Source organism: Sprattus sprattus (genome assembly GCF_963457725.1).
Source record: "Sprattus sprattus genome assembly, chromosome: 8".
NCBI lineage: Eukaryota > Metazoa > Chordata > Actinopteri > Clupeiformes > Clupeidae > Sprattus > Sprattus sprattus.
In genome coordinates this window covers 18,269,146-18,287,961 of record NC_137927.1, presented here as the reverse complement: position 1 = coordinate 18,287,961, position 18,816 = coordinate 18,269,146, and the positions used below count along the sequence as shown (strand labels likewise).

General features: G+C 44.7%; 1 protein-coding gene across 1 annotated transcript in view; it reads right to left on the bottom strand.

The window, feature by feature from the left end:
* ccdc102a (coiled-coil domain containing 102A) overlaps positions 1–4,993 on the bottom strand; it is a gene marked incomplete at its 3' end in the record, with an annotated part of 32,306 nt that extends 27,313 nt beyond the window's left edge. Inside the window, exons 1-3 of the mRNA XM_080843028.1 lie at positions 4,314–4,993; positions 930–1,156; positions 625–733 (exon numbers count right to left, since the gene is read on the bottom strand). Coding sequence (XP_080699154.1) covers positions 625–733; positions 930–1,156; positions 4,314–4,976 — 999 coding nt within the window. The 5' untranslated portion in view covers positions 4,977–4,993. The remainder of the gene's footprint in view (positions 1–624; positions 734–929; positions 1,157–4,313) is intronic.
* Positions 4,994–18,816: the final 13,823 nt, after the last annotated feature.

Genomic DNA, 18,816 nt, shown 5'->3' with positions numbered 1-18,816 from the left:
TGCATTTCAAGAATAACGATAGGAGTGTGGCTGAAAAACTGATCTATTTATCTTATTCATCACAGCCTGTCACGGCCCATCAGCTACCTGCACACGTGCAGTAGGCTCCATGGTAAGATGTGTTTCTCGAAAGCGTTGTTGTCACCGTGGTCATTGAATCATTTAAAATTCTCTCATAAGTGAAATTCTCAGTTGTTGGGTGTTCGGATAGGTAGGAAGTAGGAGTGTCAAACTAACGCAATTAACGTTGACAACAGCAAATATCCAGGAACGATGCATCTAACAACTGGTCTCGAGCAGGTGTTCCAACCACACAACTTTGTGACCATGTTTGCATCGTTAATCTCTAGATATTCAAGATTGTGGACAAATATGTATTAGTGAGTGTTAATGTAGATGTGTGAAAGTGGCTTTGAATTTACAAGCGTGTTTAAATCTGTGTATCTATGTGCAGTGTCTAGGTGTCAAGTGGGTGTGTGAATGAACAGTGTGAAATTATTTCTAAATTGTGTGTGTGTGTGTGTGTGTGTGTGTGTGTGTGTGTGTGTGTGTGTGTGTGTATGTGAGAGAGACAGACAGCATGGAGGTGAGAGAGTGTGAGTATGTGTACTTCTTCCTCCTCACCTGTTTGAAGGCCTCATGCTTGGTCTTGTTCAGCTCCTCATATTTGAGTTTCCACTGGCTCAGCTCCGTCTCCAGCTTCTCAATGCTCTTGCTGAGAGCATGTTTGTCTCTGAACAGGGGCAGACAGGAACACATAGGATCATATGTTATATGTGAGAACAGGAGCACATTTCATCAAACCACCACATGGCCTCTTCTTTAATCTAATTTGTTTTCAACACACACCTAGCTCTCACTCTCACACTCACACTCACACTCACACACACCTCTCCAGTGCCCCCACCCCCCCCCCCCCCCTTACTCACTCTCTCTCCTTGAGCAGGACCTTCTGGGACTCGTCCAGGCGCAGCTGCAAGGCGTTGATGCGCCCGGGCTCCTCCTCTGGGGGGCACAGCTCGTCCCACAGCTGCAGGCGGCCCCCGCCACGCTCCTGCCGGCTCAGCGCCGAACGCAGGCTGCTCACGCTCCGCGCGTCCCAGCCCTCCAGAGCGTCAGCCTTACAGCGCAGCAGAGCCTCCAGCAGCTCCAGCTCCTGAGGAGGGAGGGAGAGGGTGGGGTTGAGGGAGATGGAGACGGGGAGAGGGGTGGAGAGACAGAGTTATAAAGGTATCAAATAGGGGGACAAGAAAAACACTGAGTGGAGAGGTAGGGGAAAGTGGACCGTTTTGCCAGTTGGCATTCTGTAGACCTGTAAATCACCCTCACCTTCAAAATGTCTTACTATGTTTTTGCACAGGCGCACAGGCATTCACTAAAATATTTTATGTATGGATAGTCGGGAAAAAGTGGTGGAATGTAACTAAGAATTTTTACTTTGTTACTGTACTTAGTACATTTTTACGTATCTGTTCTTTACTTAAGTAAAAATAATAGTGCATACTATTTACTTTTACTCCATTACATTTTGCAGCTATTATCTATACTTTCACTCTGCTACATTTTTACAATATGTGTTGTTACTCGTTACATTTTATGAACGCAGTTTCGCCAAAATGTTGCCTACACAAAACTATGGATTGCGTTGCTGTTTTGGAAGTTTAAACTAATCAGGTGGCTCTATCAACTCCAATGATATCAGAGTGCGCGTTTGGCAGCAGCACTAGGCGTAGCTTTGCCTGTTATACCTGAACATTCAACAGACAGTCTGACTAACTGCCTATTCAAAATGGATCTAGAGTCGGCCTGAACTAAGCCCTATGATATGAGCCACCCTTGGCCCTATTTAAATGATATGTTCGAGTTCAAAGGCCCCAAGAATGACTCCTGGAGGTTTCAACCCGTTTCCTGTCTCCCTAAAAAAAACGAGTTGCTAGCCTTCAATAATTCGCCCCTCAAATTTAAAGTAGCATATCGAGGTAAGCAGAGACTTTTTTACACGTTTACAATTAAATGAAAGATTTAAAGATATAACATGGTGTCTTTATTGGTTTGGCTTTATGGTATTAACTTTGCAAATAATCCCTGGTAGATAACTTGTCATCTGCAGAATTGTAAGATACAGTGTGAACACTATTACAGATGGTAGGCACAATAAGTACACCAACCTTTCCAATTAACAAATGTTGTTGCTTATAATTATTACTAGTAGTGACATCTGTAGAGACATTTATTACCAGTAGCTATTTCTTTATCAAAATGGCACAGCCTAGACATTGAGAGACAACCCATTGCTTGAGTACTTTTACTTTTAATACTTAAAGTAAATTTAAAAGTAAGTACTTGTTACTTTCACTTAAGTAGGATTGTTGATGTAGTACGTTTAGTTTTACTTTTATTTTCCTGGATACTTGTACTTTTATTTAAGTACTTAACTTCAGTACTTCCTCCACCACTGTCGAGAAATCAACCTGGTGTAAATATTTGCATTTCCTAATGGCTAGCCCGTCATCAGGAGAGTCAGCACAGTGGCCCACATAAAAGCGATCATGTTCCCCCTTTTGCATTGCACCCTCCCCGACGGCCTCATTTCCTGCCTGCACAAGATGAGGTTCCCAGGCTCTGTGGATCGCTAATGAAAAACTGCTCCACTCTCTCCTTCTCCCTCCTCCTCCCCTCTCCTCTTCTCTCTTCCCTCCTCTTCTCTTCTCGCTGTACAGCAGGGATTACATATCAAATGCTTGGCCATGCAAGGACAAACACACAGTACAGTGTGGAGCCAACTTCCTGGGACTGCTGTGCGCTCGTATGGAATAAAAAAGAAAATAAACAGATGCACTGGCACATGCTCACCACCAGAGGGACCCCAAGGCAAAGACTTTGTTGGCTTTGGCTGATGCTGTACTCAGATGTGGCAACACTATATGCAGGGGAAGAGATATGCCTGCCTGTATGTGTGTGGGTAATTGAGAGATTATGTGTGTGTGTGTTTTGGGTTTGGATGCTATTCCAAAAACAACAGAGGCGGGAAACGGAAGTGTATCAAGTGTCACACATCTCTTTAGGCAGCAAGGACTTGAAGCTTGTTTAGAGTGGAGAGAGAGGAGATAAAGGGAAAAAAGAAACCAACAGCCAGGAATCTGACACAGACAAAGAGACGCAGAGGTATTTGGTCACTCGCATCATCTGCAGCACTGGGCAGGAGAGTGACCTTCTGTCCAGTTGTGGGAGGTGTTTGTGGGTATGTGCTGCTCTGCCTGAGGATGGAGGATGACGGAGGCTGGCACTCAAGGCTTCCACAGCTTTGCAGAACCCCTGGAGAGGGGAGGGACTGGACACTGACAGTATCTAAGCCTTCTCCTGCCGCTACCTCCACGTGTCTCTTTCTGTGTGTGTGTGTGTGTGTGTGTGTGTGTGTGTGTGTGTGTAAAAGGTGAAAAGGGCAGTTAAAATCTAGCAGCATGAAACTGTCCAGTCTCGGGAAATCCCACCATCTAACAGCAGGGAATGTAACCGACTTTGAAAGGCTGTACTGGAAGATGGGTCACATTTGCAACGCACACACTCACTTTCCTTTCAGCTTCATGACTATAGTCGCACTGCAGTGTGTCCCCAGGCAGTGCCTCCACGGTGTGTGTGTGTGTGTGTGTGTGTGTGTGTGTGTGTGTGTGTGTGTGTGTGTGTGTGTGTGTGTGTGTGTGTGTGTGTGTGTGTGTGTGTGTGTGTGGAAAGGACTATAATTAGGACATTGATTGCACCAGCAGCACTCTGCTGACACACACAAAGCACTTGGGCAGCCCCATACAGAGCATTCAGAGAGCAGCAGGCCATCCATGATGATCCATGCTGATGGCCATCGTAACTCTTGCCTGCTAAAAACAAACATCAGTTTTAGCTGGAAAAACAAGACTTTTGTGACTATATGCACTGGTAAGGTGGATTTCATCGAGGACAATCCTCTGTGTGAAGAGTGAAGCTGAGAAGCAGTGAGGTGTTTAAAGAACCCTGTTCTCAGGCCAGTCATTAGCATCTGATAAAGAGCTGTCTCATCTGCCTGCATCCTAGAACTTGGTGAGTTGTAGTTTAGTTTTGGATTTAGCTGTATCACAGTGAGACATCTTTTCTTCTACTTTCAACAATGTGCTTTAAGGGTCAGTTCCAGTGAAGTGTGATCCCCATTACATTTCTGTAAACTAGAACCTTAAACATGCAGTGCTCAAGCTACAGATGGTATCTATGTTAGTGCCAGTTTAAAGATGCTCTTAAATAGCCTCTTTGACTTTAAACTCTACTGTGGTGCAAGGTTGCCCCACCTTCTTGTGTTCTGGCTTGTCGCTGCTGATGTCTCTGACAGGCTCCTGCTCAGGTGAGCCAGGCCCCTCCCCTGCTCCAGGGCTTTTGCTGTCTGGAGCGACAGGTGGGGAGGAGGACGGGGAGGAAGAGGAGGAGGCGCTGGCTGTGCAGCCATGCTCAGTGCGGAACCTCTGGGTCTCCTGGCGCAGCTGCTCGTTCTCGGCAGCCAGCTCCTGCCGCTCGCGCCGGGCGCCCGTCAGCTCCTTGGTGAGTGCGTCCAGACGCTGCCGCAGCTGCCGCACTTCGTCACGCGCCCGGTTGCGCTCGGCGCGCACCTTGCTCCACTTCTCGCGCCAGTTGGCCGTGCAGTCGGACCACCAGCGCATGGTCTTCTCCATCTGGGCGGCGCGCGCCCGTGCCTCCTCCAGCTCGCGCAGCCGCAGCTCCTCGCGGCTCTCCCAGTCGCCGCCGGCACTCAGGCTGGCTAGGCTCAGGCCCTCGCAGCCCAGGCCTGGGGAGAGCAGCAGGGGTGGGCTGGAGCTGGGGGTGCCCCCGGAGGGGCTGGGCGTGTGGGTGAGGCTGTCCGGGGAGCGCACCCGGTCGGGACCCAGACCCAGGCCACACAAGAGCCCCGACCCAGACTTTGCGGCCTCGGCCATGTGGGGGCTGGGTGTGTGGTTCATCAGCGAGCCGATGGCTCTGCCAGGCGGAGAGGACTGCAGCCTAAAGAGCAGAGACCAGGCGGGGAGAACGGATCAGGAAGCCATCAGCTGCACAATTTTGGGTCCTGCAGAGGAGACAACAGAAGACACTGTTACAAGATCCACACACAAAGACACACACACACACACACACAGACACAAACACAAACATACACACACACACACACACACACACACACACACACACACACACACGTCTGTTTGTGTTTATTTCAGTTCGCTGAGGCACACACATAAAACGAGCATCTCAGACCCTACAAATTAAGACTCATTGGGGACACATGAGTCCTGGCCTTCATCCTGACCAAAACGCCTGCTTCCCATTTCCCAAGAACCACTCAAGTCATTGGATAGTTGTAATCAGCCTAAGCTTAAAGCCCAAAGGCCTGCGTCCAATCTCAGCTGTAAACATTCAGCACAGCCCCACACAATGAGCTTTCAAGCTTGTCACCATATACAAACACGGTGATTCACTATTCTCTTGACATGCTAGCGCTAGCCGGAGGAGAGGAGCCGGGCGGGGCGATCTGCTCAACGTCCTAACTGAATTCAGGAACATTCAGCAGCCCATCGAATGACAGACAGCAGTGCTCACTGACCACACAGGACTGCACATGTAAAAGGAGCAGCGCCACATTATTCAAATAACCAGTTTGGCATCATTTGACCACAAGTGGAATGCGGGAATGCTTTGAACAAGAACATGAGGACACCAAAACTATAGCAAGCCAAATTGTATAAAGATGCGGCGCACTGTAACTGCTCTGAGTGCCAGAAATAAACAGAAACAGCGAGGGAGCCGGGCTGCATGGGATCTGGGTCGGGTTTCCCAAAAGCATCGTAAGCCTATGTAGTTCCTAGAATCCCTCTAACGAAGTCACCTTACAATTGTAACATAAAGTAGTACTTGAACATGTTTGTAGATCTACATGTCTCGGAGTAGTCATAGACGGCTAGCGGGCTTCTGACTGGGGTCACCAGCAGGACTTACAGGGAAATTGCTGTTACTGTTTGCTGCATAGCCTGAAGCAAGGTTTCTCAAAATCAGCTCACCAATAAAAGACAGTTTTGGGTTCAAAGAGAAGTAATGGGACACCAAAGGAGCAAGGGCTTCCTCTTATATAAATGAAGAAAATGAAGATGGAGAAGTCCCCCCCCCCTGCCCTTCCCAAACACGTTAACTCAATGGTTGCGACACACTGAAAGCAACTCAGAAGACTGTCATTTATGGTAGCCTACTATGTCCCCAGGGGAATGATAAATGATTTGACTTTATTGTTTAGTGTACATTCCAACATGACACTAAATAATCGCTTAATAAATGGCTCTCACAGTGAATGGTGATGAGGTAGCCTATAATTGTGTGTGTCTGTGTGTGTTCTTTATGCTTGAAATGCCCATTGAAATGCCACATGACGAGTGTGGTCAATAAATGGGTTTGTTTTGTAAAATTACATAGAATACTGTAATTCGGTTTATACGGTGTGGTTAATCGTCGGGATGTACAGTATGTTGGACATCTTGAGTAGGCCTAGTATGTTGACATATTGCCAGGTAATATGTTGACAGAGGGCAGCTGAGGGGTCACCTGATATCACCAAATTAGGTGATATTTCAGCACTGTTTACATGAACGGCATCCGCTCTGTACTACCTAAGAGGAGGCCATGCACATTTATTGTAGTGTGCATGTGTGTAAAAAAAATAACAAACATTCCTAGAATCATTCATGGAGAACACGGGAAGATTCCTTGTTATTGGGGAACCAGGCCGTGGGCTGGTCCAAACATTTCCCAGCTGAATTCTCTGCTCCACAGTCATCCAGGCAGACAGGGCGGTCTGTAACCACACAGGTGCGAGACACACTACCTCCCTTTCCAGGACCTGGCCATGGATGAGAGGCACACTCATGTCAGACAGCCATTTGGGAAGCACACACACGAGCACAGACACAAAGCGCGCGCACACACACACACACACACACACGGCACCATGGCAACCCGCGAGAAAGCTCAGAGCATACAAAAAAAGTCAAGTTAATAAAGCATCACCCTGGCAACAGTTCAAATGAGTTTTGTGGAGGCAGAGCTTTCACTCCAGGCATGAGAGGATGTGTTAAGAGAGGGGGAAGCAACAAACACGACCACTGGAGAGACAAAGTGGCTCACAGGGAGAGGCAGAATGAGACAGCTACCACTCAGTTACTCCCAAGCATTGAGCACAGCGCATCTGCAAGTTCTTGTGTATAAAAATATGGATGTTGCATAGCAGCACTCTTTCTTTCTCTCTCTCTTCCTCTCTCTCTCCCTCCCTCTCTCTCCGTGCAGCACAGTCCATGGAAGAGGATTGATTTCTCTCCGGCTTGAATGGAACAGAGCACATGAGAGAAGTTTGCTCTTGCCAGGGGACAATACAAAAACAAACAAACATCGGACACAAACAAACAGGCCTGTGACAGCCTTGATTAGACACGGACATGTGTTGTACGAGAACTACAAACTTGTTTTCCACTGGAGACAAAGACTCCCCCCACTACACACTCTGTGGTGGCTGAAAACAGGAAACCTGTGGGCAGCCTCATGCGCATTGCAACGAGGCTAAAAGCACACAAAGAAAACACACTCCCCTCCATAAACCACTCAGATTTTCTTTCGTGGTCTCTCTCTCCCTTCTTACTCGCTGTCATCCAGACACAGAACAGAGGGGAGAGATTTGGCAGATCTGCATCCAAACAGATGGAAGGAGAAGGGGTGACAACAAAAAAACACTATATTTCTTCATATCTCCTCATATTTACAACTTTGACAATGGCCGCCAAAAACGCACCTCAACTCAGCCCTGACTGTTAACGTGGATCGGTGTCAGAAGCTCTTTCTGGGAGTGTCTTGTCCAAACACCATGTCTGGACTGTGCTGACAGAATAAAGCCCCATTCTGAAAACATCTCACATGGGAGTTAAGATCTGTTTCAAGTCCTCCCATTTCATTTTTCCTACACAAAGGCAACTGGGGTGCAGTCTGGGACAGTGCTTCATGGGTCCAACTGCCAGCTGAAGTAGCGATGCAACACGAGTGGGGAGAGTTTTGATTTACTGGCTGTATACAGGGATGCCACTGGTGGGCTAGAATTCCTAATTCTGTTGGAAAAAGAAAATGTTTAGCTAATTACTGTAGTTGCAATGTTATAGCTATTTCATATGCAGTTTTGTGTGTGGGAATCAAACCAACATGTTTGTGTCCAATATGTTTGTATAACAAGCTAATTTGATGAAAAGCAATCATCAGAATCATTAAGTTGGGCAAAAAGTGAAGCAGATAGTCCCCAGATTTCTGGACAGTGTGATTTAAAATCTATTTGAAGTCAGCCTTGGGCTAATGTGCTATGAATTCAGGGATAAAAGTAATAAAAGCCAGAGCAGGTTTAAGAGAATTCAAAAGAGCTGTGGCTTAAAGGAGCTGCAGTCTGGCCTATTAGTGGTTCTCAGAAGGAGGGAAGGTAAAGACGCATAAGAGACACAGCAAAAAAACCTCCATCCATGTACTTGGAAACTGGATGGAGAGGAACGGGATCTCTGTAAATACTGGGGATGTGTATTGATTTCCCTCACAAAGAGAAATGACAGAAAGTTATGACCTTTAAAAAGTGACACCCAATCTCTGAATCAGGCAGATGTTTAGCATTAAATATGCACCATGATGCTAAAACACCAAACCCAGTCCATATCCCACTGAAAGCCTCCTCCCAATGGGGGACGTGACCTACATCTGGAGTTCCTGATCAGCACTGAGAGATGACCTCATAGTTCAGATGACCTGGTGACCCCTTCAGTTAGCAGTGTTCCTTCCTCTTATTCCAATGAGAGGAAAAGCCTGTGTCTCAAGCCGTTCTAGAGATCTCACGACGCTCTGGAGAGGGACAACTTTTAGTAAGGTAATCTGGGGGCCTTCAAACCCTTTCAGGGGGACAGATCTGTAGCAGATCAGGCAGAGGTCTGCAAAATCTCTGGTAAGCAGAGGAGAGGAGAGGAGAGGAGAGGAGGCCCGTCTCGTGTCTGAGACACATCTGGAGATCAGCAGCTAAGTGATGACAACCGGCTGTCAGCCCAGAGAGTGGCTGTGAACACCACAGACAGGATGTCGCACAAAGATGGAAACACACACACACACACACACACACACACACACACACACACACACAGGTACAAAAAGTCTGACACTAAATCCCTGGTAGCCCTTCAGTCAGGTATTCTTCAGACTTTGGTTGCCCAATTTTCATGTAGAAAGGAAGATATATTCGAGAAAGTAATAAAAAAAATCATTACCTGAACAACCACAGACAGTAACAATCATCATAAATGTAATTATGCATTTACCTCTGTTATTTTCAGGCAGAGATGTGGTTGAATTAATAGCTAGCTATCTAGTTAATGCTACAGTCTCCTCTATTTAACGTATACAATTATAATAGGAAAAGGTAGAAACCTTCAAGGTGCCTGTGCAGCTTTACGGTGTTCCCCCCAAATAAATAAAACATTTAACTTAGCAGCTTATTAGTTCATATTTACAAACCCTAGCAACTGGTAACTGTTAAGGTGGTTCCCTCAGCTGAAGATAGCTAGGATAGTTCATACGGACGGACATGAGGCCTTGCATGTTTTACACGTCTGCTGGGGGTTTGTGCTCTGTAGCATGCTGTTAAATACAGTCAGGTGGGAATACACCACACCCGTGACTTTACCATTATGGAAGACTGAGTGGGAAAATGTGTGTTGTTTTATACCTGATACATTAACAGACAGACAGGTCTGTTCCCCAATTCCCCCTACAATGGGGCATAAATGAGACAAAAAAAGAAAGATAAACAGCAATCAGACAGTAACCAGACATGGGAGGAAAACTAAGCCTAAGAGAAAATGATCATTTACTCAACTTGAGCAGCTGTAAAGAGAAGACAAACAGAAGTAACAGGGCAATGGGATACAGAGAGAAGTAGAGAGAGACTTGTGGTTCCTATTAGCCATGTAATCTGACCTACATCAACAGCAGTAGAGCATTAGGAGGGTTACGAGGAAAGAAAACCCTGGTTCTTTGCGATGGGTATTACAGAGGCAGATAAGCTCAAGAGGAAGAGGGAGTGTCAGCATGTAGCCAAAAGAATATACTTAGACAGGGTGCAAAAGTAGGCACAACACTTTTGAGAAATGCCTCTGTTTGCACCAGCCAAAGGAAACGTTCATGTTTGCATGATGGCCAAAGGAGCATGTTTATGTTTGGGTTTGTTCTATCTTTTCAATAGAACATTGTATGCAATAGCACCAGGTCTACATCTTGACACAGTGACACCTCTTTTCTTCACAACCATCGTAAAAAAAAAAGAGTAGGCTAATGGTTTATGAACAATCACCTGGCAATGACCCTGTGCTGGCGCAGCCTTAAACCTTATTGCTCCTGATCTTAGAGTTGCACCTTGGCTCCCTATGACCTAAAAAACATCAACATACGGAAATATGCTCCTTTGAAGTAAAGATTTCTGAGAGCCCACATAAAAAGCACAGCTCTGCTGTCTGCTTTGACAGTCATTTACCAGAGTGCCAAAAAATTAAATAAAAACATAACAGGTTGACGCAAAGTAGCACACTGAATAATCTTCTCAGAACTGAGCTTGAGGTTAGGAGAGGAAACAGAGAGGAGGATGTGTGGAGTAGACGCGTGAACGGCTGACATTACCGCAGGCCCTTCTCATACACAACAGTCTCATGTCTGATGCAAGTCTCTGCAGAGTTTGCAGTCGGGACAAACACACAAAGACACAGCACTTTTGTCAATGTGAGGTTGTTTTTAAATGTGATTTATAAATAAATTTGACTTTGACCGTTAAAGTAACACTTTTTGAGGTATGGTATTATAGGCAACTAGTTTTGGTACCATCCTAAAATTTTGATAGCATATGGTCATGTGAAGGACAGATACACACCTGTGTCTTTCCCACTTGCTATCCAGGATTTGCCCTATGTATTTCTGTTGGCAAGATTATATCAGTGTCAACTGGGCTGTTGTCGATGTTTGCAAGGTTTTTGCATGCCTATTAGGTAGTTAGCTTGCTAGTTTTGGAACAGAACTCCTTATTGCTCCTTTAAAGTGTGTCAAAGGTGAACCCGGTGCAGCGTGTGTGCTGTGCCCATAAAGCAGTTGCAACATGTCAGTGTGTTTGACTTCAATTCCCTTAGTGCTGGACTATCTCCTCTTCATTCTGCAACACCTAGCCTGATCATTAACTCAACCTACCTAGTTTCCACTGATGCTTCAATGGCTCTGTTTGGCTTTGCTCTTGTAGATACTCACACACACACACACACAAATCTATGCATGCACACACATCAACATGGTGACACAAACAATAAAACAAGTAACAGTCTGGCAACTCATATTATTCCTGAGGGCAAAACACACAGGTAGACAGAGTGTGGCAGACACAGTATAATAGGCCACAGACAACAGCAGCACCGGTTTATGTGAGCCCTGCTGAATCTGGGGCAGAGAGGAGGTGCCCCTAAAGGGTTAAAGAGGAGCTAGCGAGGTGAGCTATGCGAAGAGGCAGAGGAAAAGAAATAAGGACAAAAGTGACAGAAATAAGTCGACACAGTAAACTATGCACAAAACCACAGAGCAGAGGCGAGCCAGACGCGCAGAATCAAGGAAACTGTATTGTGCTTGGCTCGCGTATGCTGTCAGTTCTGAGACAGCGGTATCGCAGATCACTGACCCAAGACTTAAATGCGGCTATAAATAAAGAGACTTGCTCCCCAGAGATCCCATGGAGACTGGTTATGGCTGGACGGTCTGGGATGGCGATCCAGCAGAACTGGACTGGCACGAGCTCTCCTTCCGGTGATCTCTTTTCAACTGTCTAACTATTTCTTCTCTGTGACGGTAACATGATTATCATGAGAACTACAAAACTACACTGAAGTATTCAGAAATGGCCTGAAATATGCCTTCCATAAACAGATGACGAGTGTGTTCCCTTCCACAGGTAGAGGAGCATCCGGTCATACACAAAAGCATACATATTCACACACACCACTAGACCTTATCTTAAACTTTGTCTGAGACAGCCGTCAGGGATAAAGCAATGACGTTTGCAGAGTTCAGAAACCAAAAGTGATAGAGGAGCTGTGTTACAGAAAGCCCTAGATTTCTAGGAAAGTCTAGATTTCTAAGGATAATAGTAAACTAAGGCTATCAAGACTTATTAGATGACTGGTAAAAAAATGACATTGCATTTTCTATGCCCATGACCTGTGCAAGATGAGCAGCAGCTGGGAAGAAAGGGGGTTACAGGAACACTGGGACATGAGCAGCAGCTGGGAAGAAAGGGGGTTACAGGAACAGTGGGAGATGAGCAGCAGCTGGGAAGAAAGGGGGTTACAGGAACAGTGGGAGACGTGAAGGAATTCTGGGGCATGATGATGTCATTCACAGGCCCCAGCAGCAGCGTGTGGAATGCGTTCAGTCTCAACATGTGAATTCTTTCTGATAATTAACTTCTCCCAGAAGGAATGACATGTATTGGGCTGGTGACATTGTTAAAAGAGGTAGTCCACACAGACTTCAAAGACTGCCCCAAGACTGCCATTTGTCTTTTCATCTTCACTTTAGTCAGGGATGGCAAAAGCTGAAACCCTTCATTATAAAACGAATAAAGCTAACACACAAAAAAAGACAGTAGCTATTTCCGGCCTACATCTAACACGCACAAAAGGATCAGCTTACACTACACTGCAAAAAAAAAACTTGAAAGAAGTGAGGGACAGCAAGTAAAGTCACAGAGGTAGGGACAGTACAGACAGTACAGATGGATGTAGAGGTTTAACCCCTGTGTCTGCATCTGAAGAGATGGAGATGCTACAGGTGATAGTGCAAACCACATGCTTTTATCATTGCTCTCAGGGTGACGATTGTGGTGCAACAAGCCTCCTTTTTATGTGTAAAAAAAGGATTAAGCAAGACTTTAGCCTGCTTTTTGTTGAGCACTGTAGCTAAACTCATTTCCCCTGGAACTGTATTTGTTTGTGTGACCTTTTGAGGTGCAACTGGAGAGAAAAACAACCGATCTGCCATATGGGGACAAAGTCAAAAAGGAAACCTACATCGAAAAAAGCGACAGGCTATCAACTATCAACACAGCCAAGCAGACAGCACCTTGTGTCTCATGAATGTTGAGAAGGTTTGATGCTGTACTGCTCTCCATGCTTTTCCACCTGATACCTGCCCCACTGAGAACATATTTCACAATCCCCCAGTTACAATAGCTTTACACACACGATTCCTCAAAGCTGAGGGGATAAAAATACAGGCCAAAGGAAACCTTCTTCACCAGAGATGGCCCTTGTACGACACTGTGTCACACACAATTAATATGCGTCACACACAATTATTATCCAATTTAAGACGCTGGAAATGTTTAGTCTGGTCGGCCAGTTCCAGTGTTTCAGACAACCAGAAGAACACCAGGACCATCCTTTTGGGCTATGACTTGCATGTAAAGGTTTCCTTGAAGAGAAGAATGGTTTGGAACACAGTGGAGTGGAAGAAATGTAAACACTGAGCATCACACTACTCATATACAGCCGCGGAAAAAATTAAGAGACCACTTCAAAATTATCAGTTTCTCTGGTTTTACTATTTATTGGTATGTGTTAAAGTAAAATGTACATTTTAGTTTTATTCTATAACCTACTGGCAACATTCCTACCAAATTTCAAATAAAAATATTGTCATTTAGATCATTTATTTGCAGAAAAATGACAATTGGTCAGAATAGCAAAAAAGATGCAGTGTCTTCAGATCTCGAATAATGCAAAGAAAACAAGCTCATATTCATTTTTAAACTACACAATACTAATGCTTTAACTTAGGAAGAGTTCAGAAATGAATATTTGGTGGAATAACCTTGATTTAAAATCACAACTTTCATGTGTCTTGGCATGCTCTCCACCAGTCTTTCACATTGCCGTTGGGTGACTTTATGCTACTCCTGGCGCAAGAATTCAAGCAGCTCGGCTTCTTTTCATGGCTTGTGACCATCCATCTTCCTCTTGATCACATTTCAGAGTTTTTTTTATGGGATTCAGGTCTCGAAATTGGGCTGGCCATGACAGGGTCCTGATCTGGTGATACTCCATCCACACCTTTACTGGCCTGGCTGTGTGGCATGGAGCATTGCCCAACACATGGTCGTCTGATGGTTAGACGGAGACCTGGAGAGGCCTACAAGCCACAGAGTCTTGCACCTACTGTGAAATTGGACTCATCAGAGAAGACGAACTAGGAGACCCTCCAGTCGGCTTTGGTTCAATCCTTATGGTCTTTTACAAACCTCAGCCAGGCAAAGTACAACGTTGTCCCGGAAGAAAAACTTGCTTCCTTTTGCTCTGACAATGTTCCCCAACTCTGAGAAGTGTTTTTTCCAGCAGGGCAATGCTCCATGCCACACAGCCAGGCCAGTAAAGGTGTGGATGGAGTATCACCAGATCAGGACCCTGTCATGGCCAGCCCAATTTCGAGACCTGAATCCCATAAAAAAAAACTCTGAAATGTGATCAAGAGGAAGATGGATGGTCACAAGCCATGAAAAGAAGCCGAGCTGCTTGAATTCTTGCGCCAGGAGTAGCATAAAGTCACCCAACGGCAATGTGAAAGACTGGTGGAGAGCATGCCAAGACACATGAAAGTTGTGATTTTAAATCAAGGTTATTCCACCAAATATTCATTTCTGAACTCTTCCTAAGTTAAAGCATTAGTATTGTGTAGTTTAAAAATGAATATGAGCTTGTTTTCTTTGCATTATTCGAGATCTGAAGACACTGCATCTTTTTTGCTATTCTGACCAATTGTCATTTTTCTGCAAATAAATGATCTAAATGACAATATTTTTATTTGAAATTTGGTAGGAATGTTGCCAGTAGGTTATAGAATAAAACTAAAATGTACATTTTACTTTAACACATACCAATAAATAGTAAAACCAGAGAAACTGATAATTTTGAAGTGGTCTCTTAATTTTTTCCGCGGCTGTATATAAGAGCCAACAGGAACTACCCCAGGAGTGCTGACTAAGGGTTCACATTGCACACTGGACACCGCGGGAGGGATGCGTCCAGATGACAGGCCTCAACTAAGGTCAATGACTGGTCAATTTGTGAGGCCAGCTAAGAGTCAAAGTTCACTGGCACATTTAAGAGGGGTGCTGGGTAGCCACTAGTATAGGCTTCAAAAAGACGGCTTGGTCATTCCTGGAAGAAGCTTAGAGGGGCCACAAGGTTCTGGGAAAAAGCCAGGAGGCACCAGAAGATAAGGAACACGTAACTTGAGGAACTTCAAAAATGGGTCTGGGTTATCTATCTGGTTTGAACCACTACAGGCCTATTATATGTGAAGATGGAAAAACAGAAGAATACAACTGGAGGAACTTACACCATACTTGCGTCAAATGCAAAGCCGCAATGATATCTAGTCCCAAAAATACAGAACTAGCCACCTCTGTCGATGATGACATATAAACATTAGGTGTGCACGATTCAGAAAATGTCACGATTCGATTCGATACCGATTTTTAGGCTCATGATTCGATTAAAAATCGATTTTCGATTCAAAAACGATTCTCGATTAAAAAAAATTGATTCACAGTATGTAAATGTTAGTGCTGTCAAACGATTAAAATATTTAATCGCGATTAATCGCATTTTTGTCATAGTTAACTCAAAATGAATCGCGAATAATCGCAAATTAATTCATCGCCAATTTTATTTTTATGCTCTTATCATGGAAAAGTGGATTGGCTTGCTTTATCCAATGTTTTATTTTATTGAAAAATAACATTGCCAAACAGGGCGGTACAAAATAAAATTATAAAGTGCATATTTCAGACTCAGCCTATAGTGCAGTTAAACCATGGCTTAATATTTTCTTTTTTCAAGTTTGCTGTGAACATAGAAGTCAGGCCTCTTAGTTCAAAAACAATGAACCGTAACAGTAAGGTTACCAATAAAAGGTAAGCCTACTACTTCTGTGCTTTCAGCCAGCTGCCTGTTGACATTTTCAGACAACAGTGAAGCTTTCTTCTTTTGCACAACACAACTTTTAAAGGTAAACTTTCTATTCAGAAGCTTTTGATCAACCATTTCGCCGTATCGCGCTCACCATCACTCAAACCGTAACGTTAGCCTACTACACAGTTTGTGAAGCCAAAAAGGACGTTAATCTTTAAAAAAAAAAATATGAATCGATTTTTGGAATTCTATGAAGCGATTCTGAATCGGGAGCACTTGAATCGCGATACGATTTCGATTTTTTTTGCACACCCCTAATAAACATGAACTAGGTTAACAGATTAAGAAAGAGGGATGGATGGCACAGGTAAGTTGACAGGATTGGTTCCCTAGGTTTGTGACGTATACAAGCCAGGCTCTCTGATTCCGTGGTTTAGAGACTTACATTGGTTCACTGCAGTTCCAAGGTGGAAATATTCAACCATGATGTCGACTGTTGGTTTGCTCATGATCTTTTGTGTCATATAAAACACACCACATGGACATGTAATCAACGTTAAGAACACTTTTAGATCTACAGCTTCTTTTTTCTTATCCTCGTGGCACAGAGGCAGTCAGGTGGCTCGATCAATGGAGACACAGCCTCTCTTGGCAGGTGTGGGCAGGAGATCGATGTTTATCGATATCACTATCTGTGACTACAAATGCACGGCAGCACTTACAGCCCTAAACTGGGAAGGGTACGCTGAACAATGCCTCTGCTGTGTGCTCTTTTTACAGCAGTTTGTGGGAGAATAAAAAAAACCTGCTGTGCCTTTGCTTTTCTGGAGCAGCAGGGGCTGTTGGGCAAACCCCAAAGGACCTTGAGGAGAGGTGTAGAGGGGAGAGAAAACGGAGCATGCCTTACAACTGGATGAGGGGCGAGCGTTGGGTAGAGGTGGAGAGGGCAAGACAGCAATGTTAACAAAAAGTGTCAAAATGCCAGATTTATGTTGGAGACAAAAAGGAGAATGAATGAGACAGACCAAATAGTAGAGAGAATGAGAACAGGATGTCCTGTTTCCTGAGGTGGATGACATTGTCTGCAGGTTTCCCCATTCTGTCTCAGGGAGATGTCTGCTCAGTGAAACCCAGTAAGTCTCTCCGGCATTTTGTTGAGCCAGCTCTAAGCATGCTAAGGAAGTCAGTCGTATTATCTCAACCAAATTAAACTGGGATTCTGCAGCCTAAAAAATGAGGTCACACAATCTGCCTTGGAATTGTGGTCAAGATCATGCCTGGTTTTTTTTCAAGTAATGCAGCCTACCTTTGACAGCACAGCTGTGCAGAATGATGAGCCATGGGACAAATGACTGAGGTTAGATGTGGGATGGTCCTCATTTGCACACCTGGCAACTGTTTCAGTCTCACAACCAAAGCCTGTTAACCCAGCACGATTGTCAAAGTGAAACCTGAGAATACTGATTAGCCTTGTGTTTGGCTCATAAGGAGCAAAGGCCTGCAGAAATGCCTGAAAGGCAGCAACCTGACTGACAGCAGGTGGCGACATTTGGGAGGGGAGAACCTGCAGTGCAATGGCATCCTTCAGGCACTGTGACATGAATATTTAAACTGGTCGGCAGCTCATTACCAGTGCTAGCGCTAATGCTAATACTCTGCCTGCATGTCTAAGTGCACTAATGCCTGTAGGACAGAGAGGCTAAGAATGGAAACTGAGGAGAGTTGAAATAAGAGTCATCCGCAGGCCTAAGCATTGATGCCTTCCATGCCATCACTCAGAGATCAAAGAGGGGACAAAAATAGTCTCAAGAGCAAGAGTCTGACACAGCAGGAAGATTGAAGGTTTCCTCACAGAAATAAATTGCCTGTCTTTACTTTGGATATGCGTGCGTTAGTGGTACATGGTCCCTCAATTTCTTTACTGCGGAGTCAGCCTGAAACATGATTTGTTCAGTGATTCCATGGGGGAGCAGTGGCAACAGATTATCAATATAAATTGTTATATAACACCTAAGAGAGCATTAACATCAAGTAGCTGACAAGCGACATGAATTGGTCGGCTGTCATTATTTCGCTAATTATATCTTTAGGGGTAGGCTACATTCCTACTGAATGCCAACTGGAAAATGTCCAGGGCACAGGCATGGTATTGCATAAAGTACTTGATTTTCTCAGTCATTCTATTACACTTCAGCGCTACAGGATACACGTAGTGCTGAGGGGAAACCACACAGGTTTCTTTGCAGTCTACAGGAAGTGTCTGGAGTGAGACGGTTTTGTTCAGAGTTGTAAATTCTGCAGCTATGTTGTGTAACTGTATTAGCCTCGGATTGTAACAGAAACTACTGTTAACGGGCATTAGGTAACACAAGTATTATGCATTGTTAGCCTAAATGCGCTGATAAGAAAACAAATAAATAAATAATAAACAAACAAACACAACAAGGTTAAATACAAAGTACGTTTGAATAGATTGTTTTGCGTGGCACACTGGGAGGTAAAAATGGTGTCAAGTGATCACAAAAACAATGCCAAGATGTACGAGTCCTCACTACAGATGCAGGGAATGTCAGCCATGTCTGAGAGCATGGTCCTGGAGGAGGAGGATCAGGAGGAGGAGCAGAAGGAGGAGATATGGAAGAAACACGAGCACGAGCAGCAGATGGCAGAAAAATGAGGTAGTTCTTTAGAGAGGGGTTCCCCCACTACAGCTTTAACCTACAGGCCTAATTTACAACCCGAAGGGTCAGAC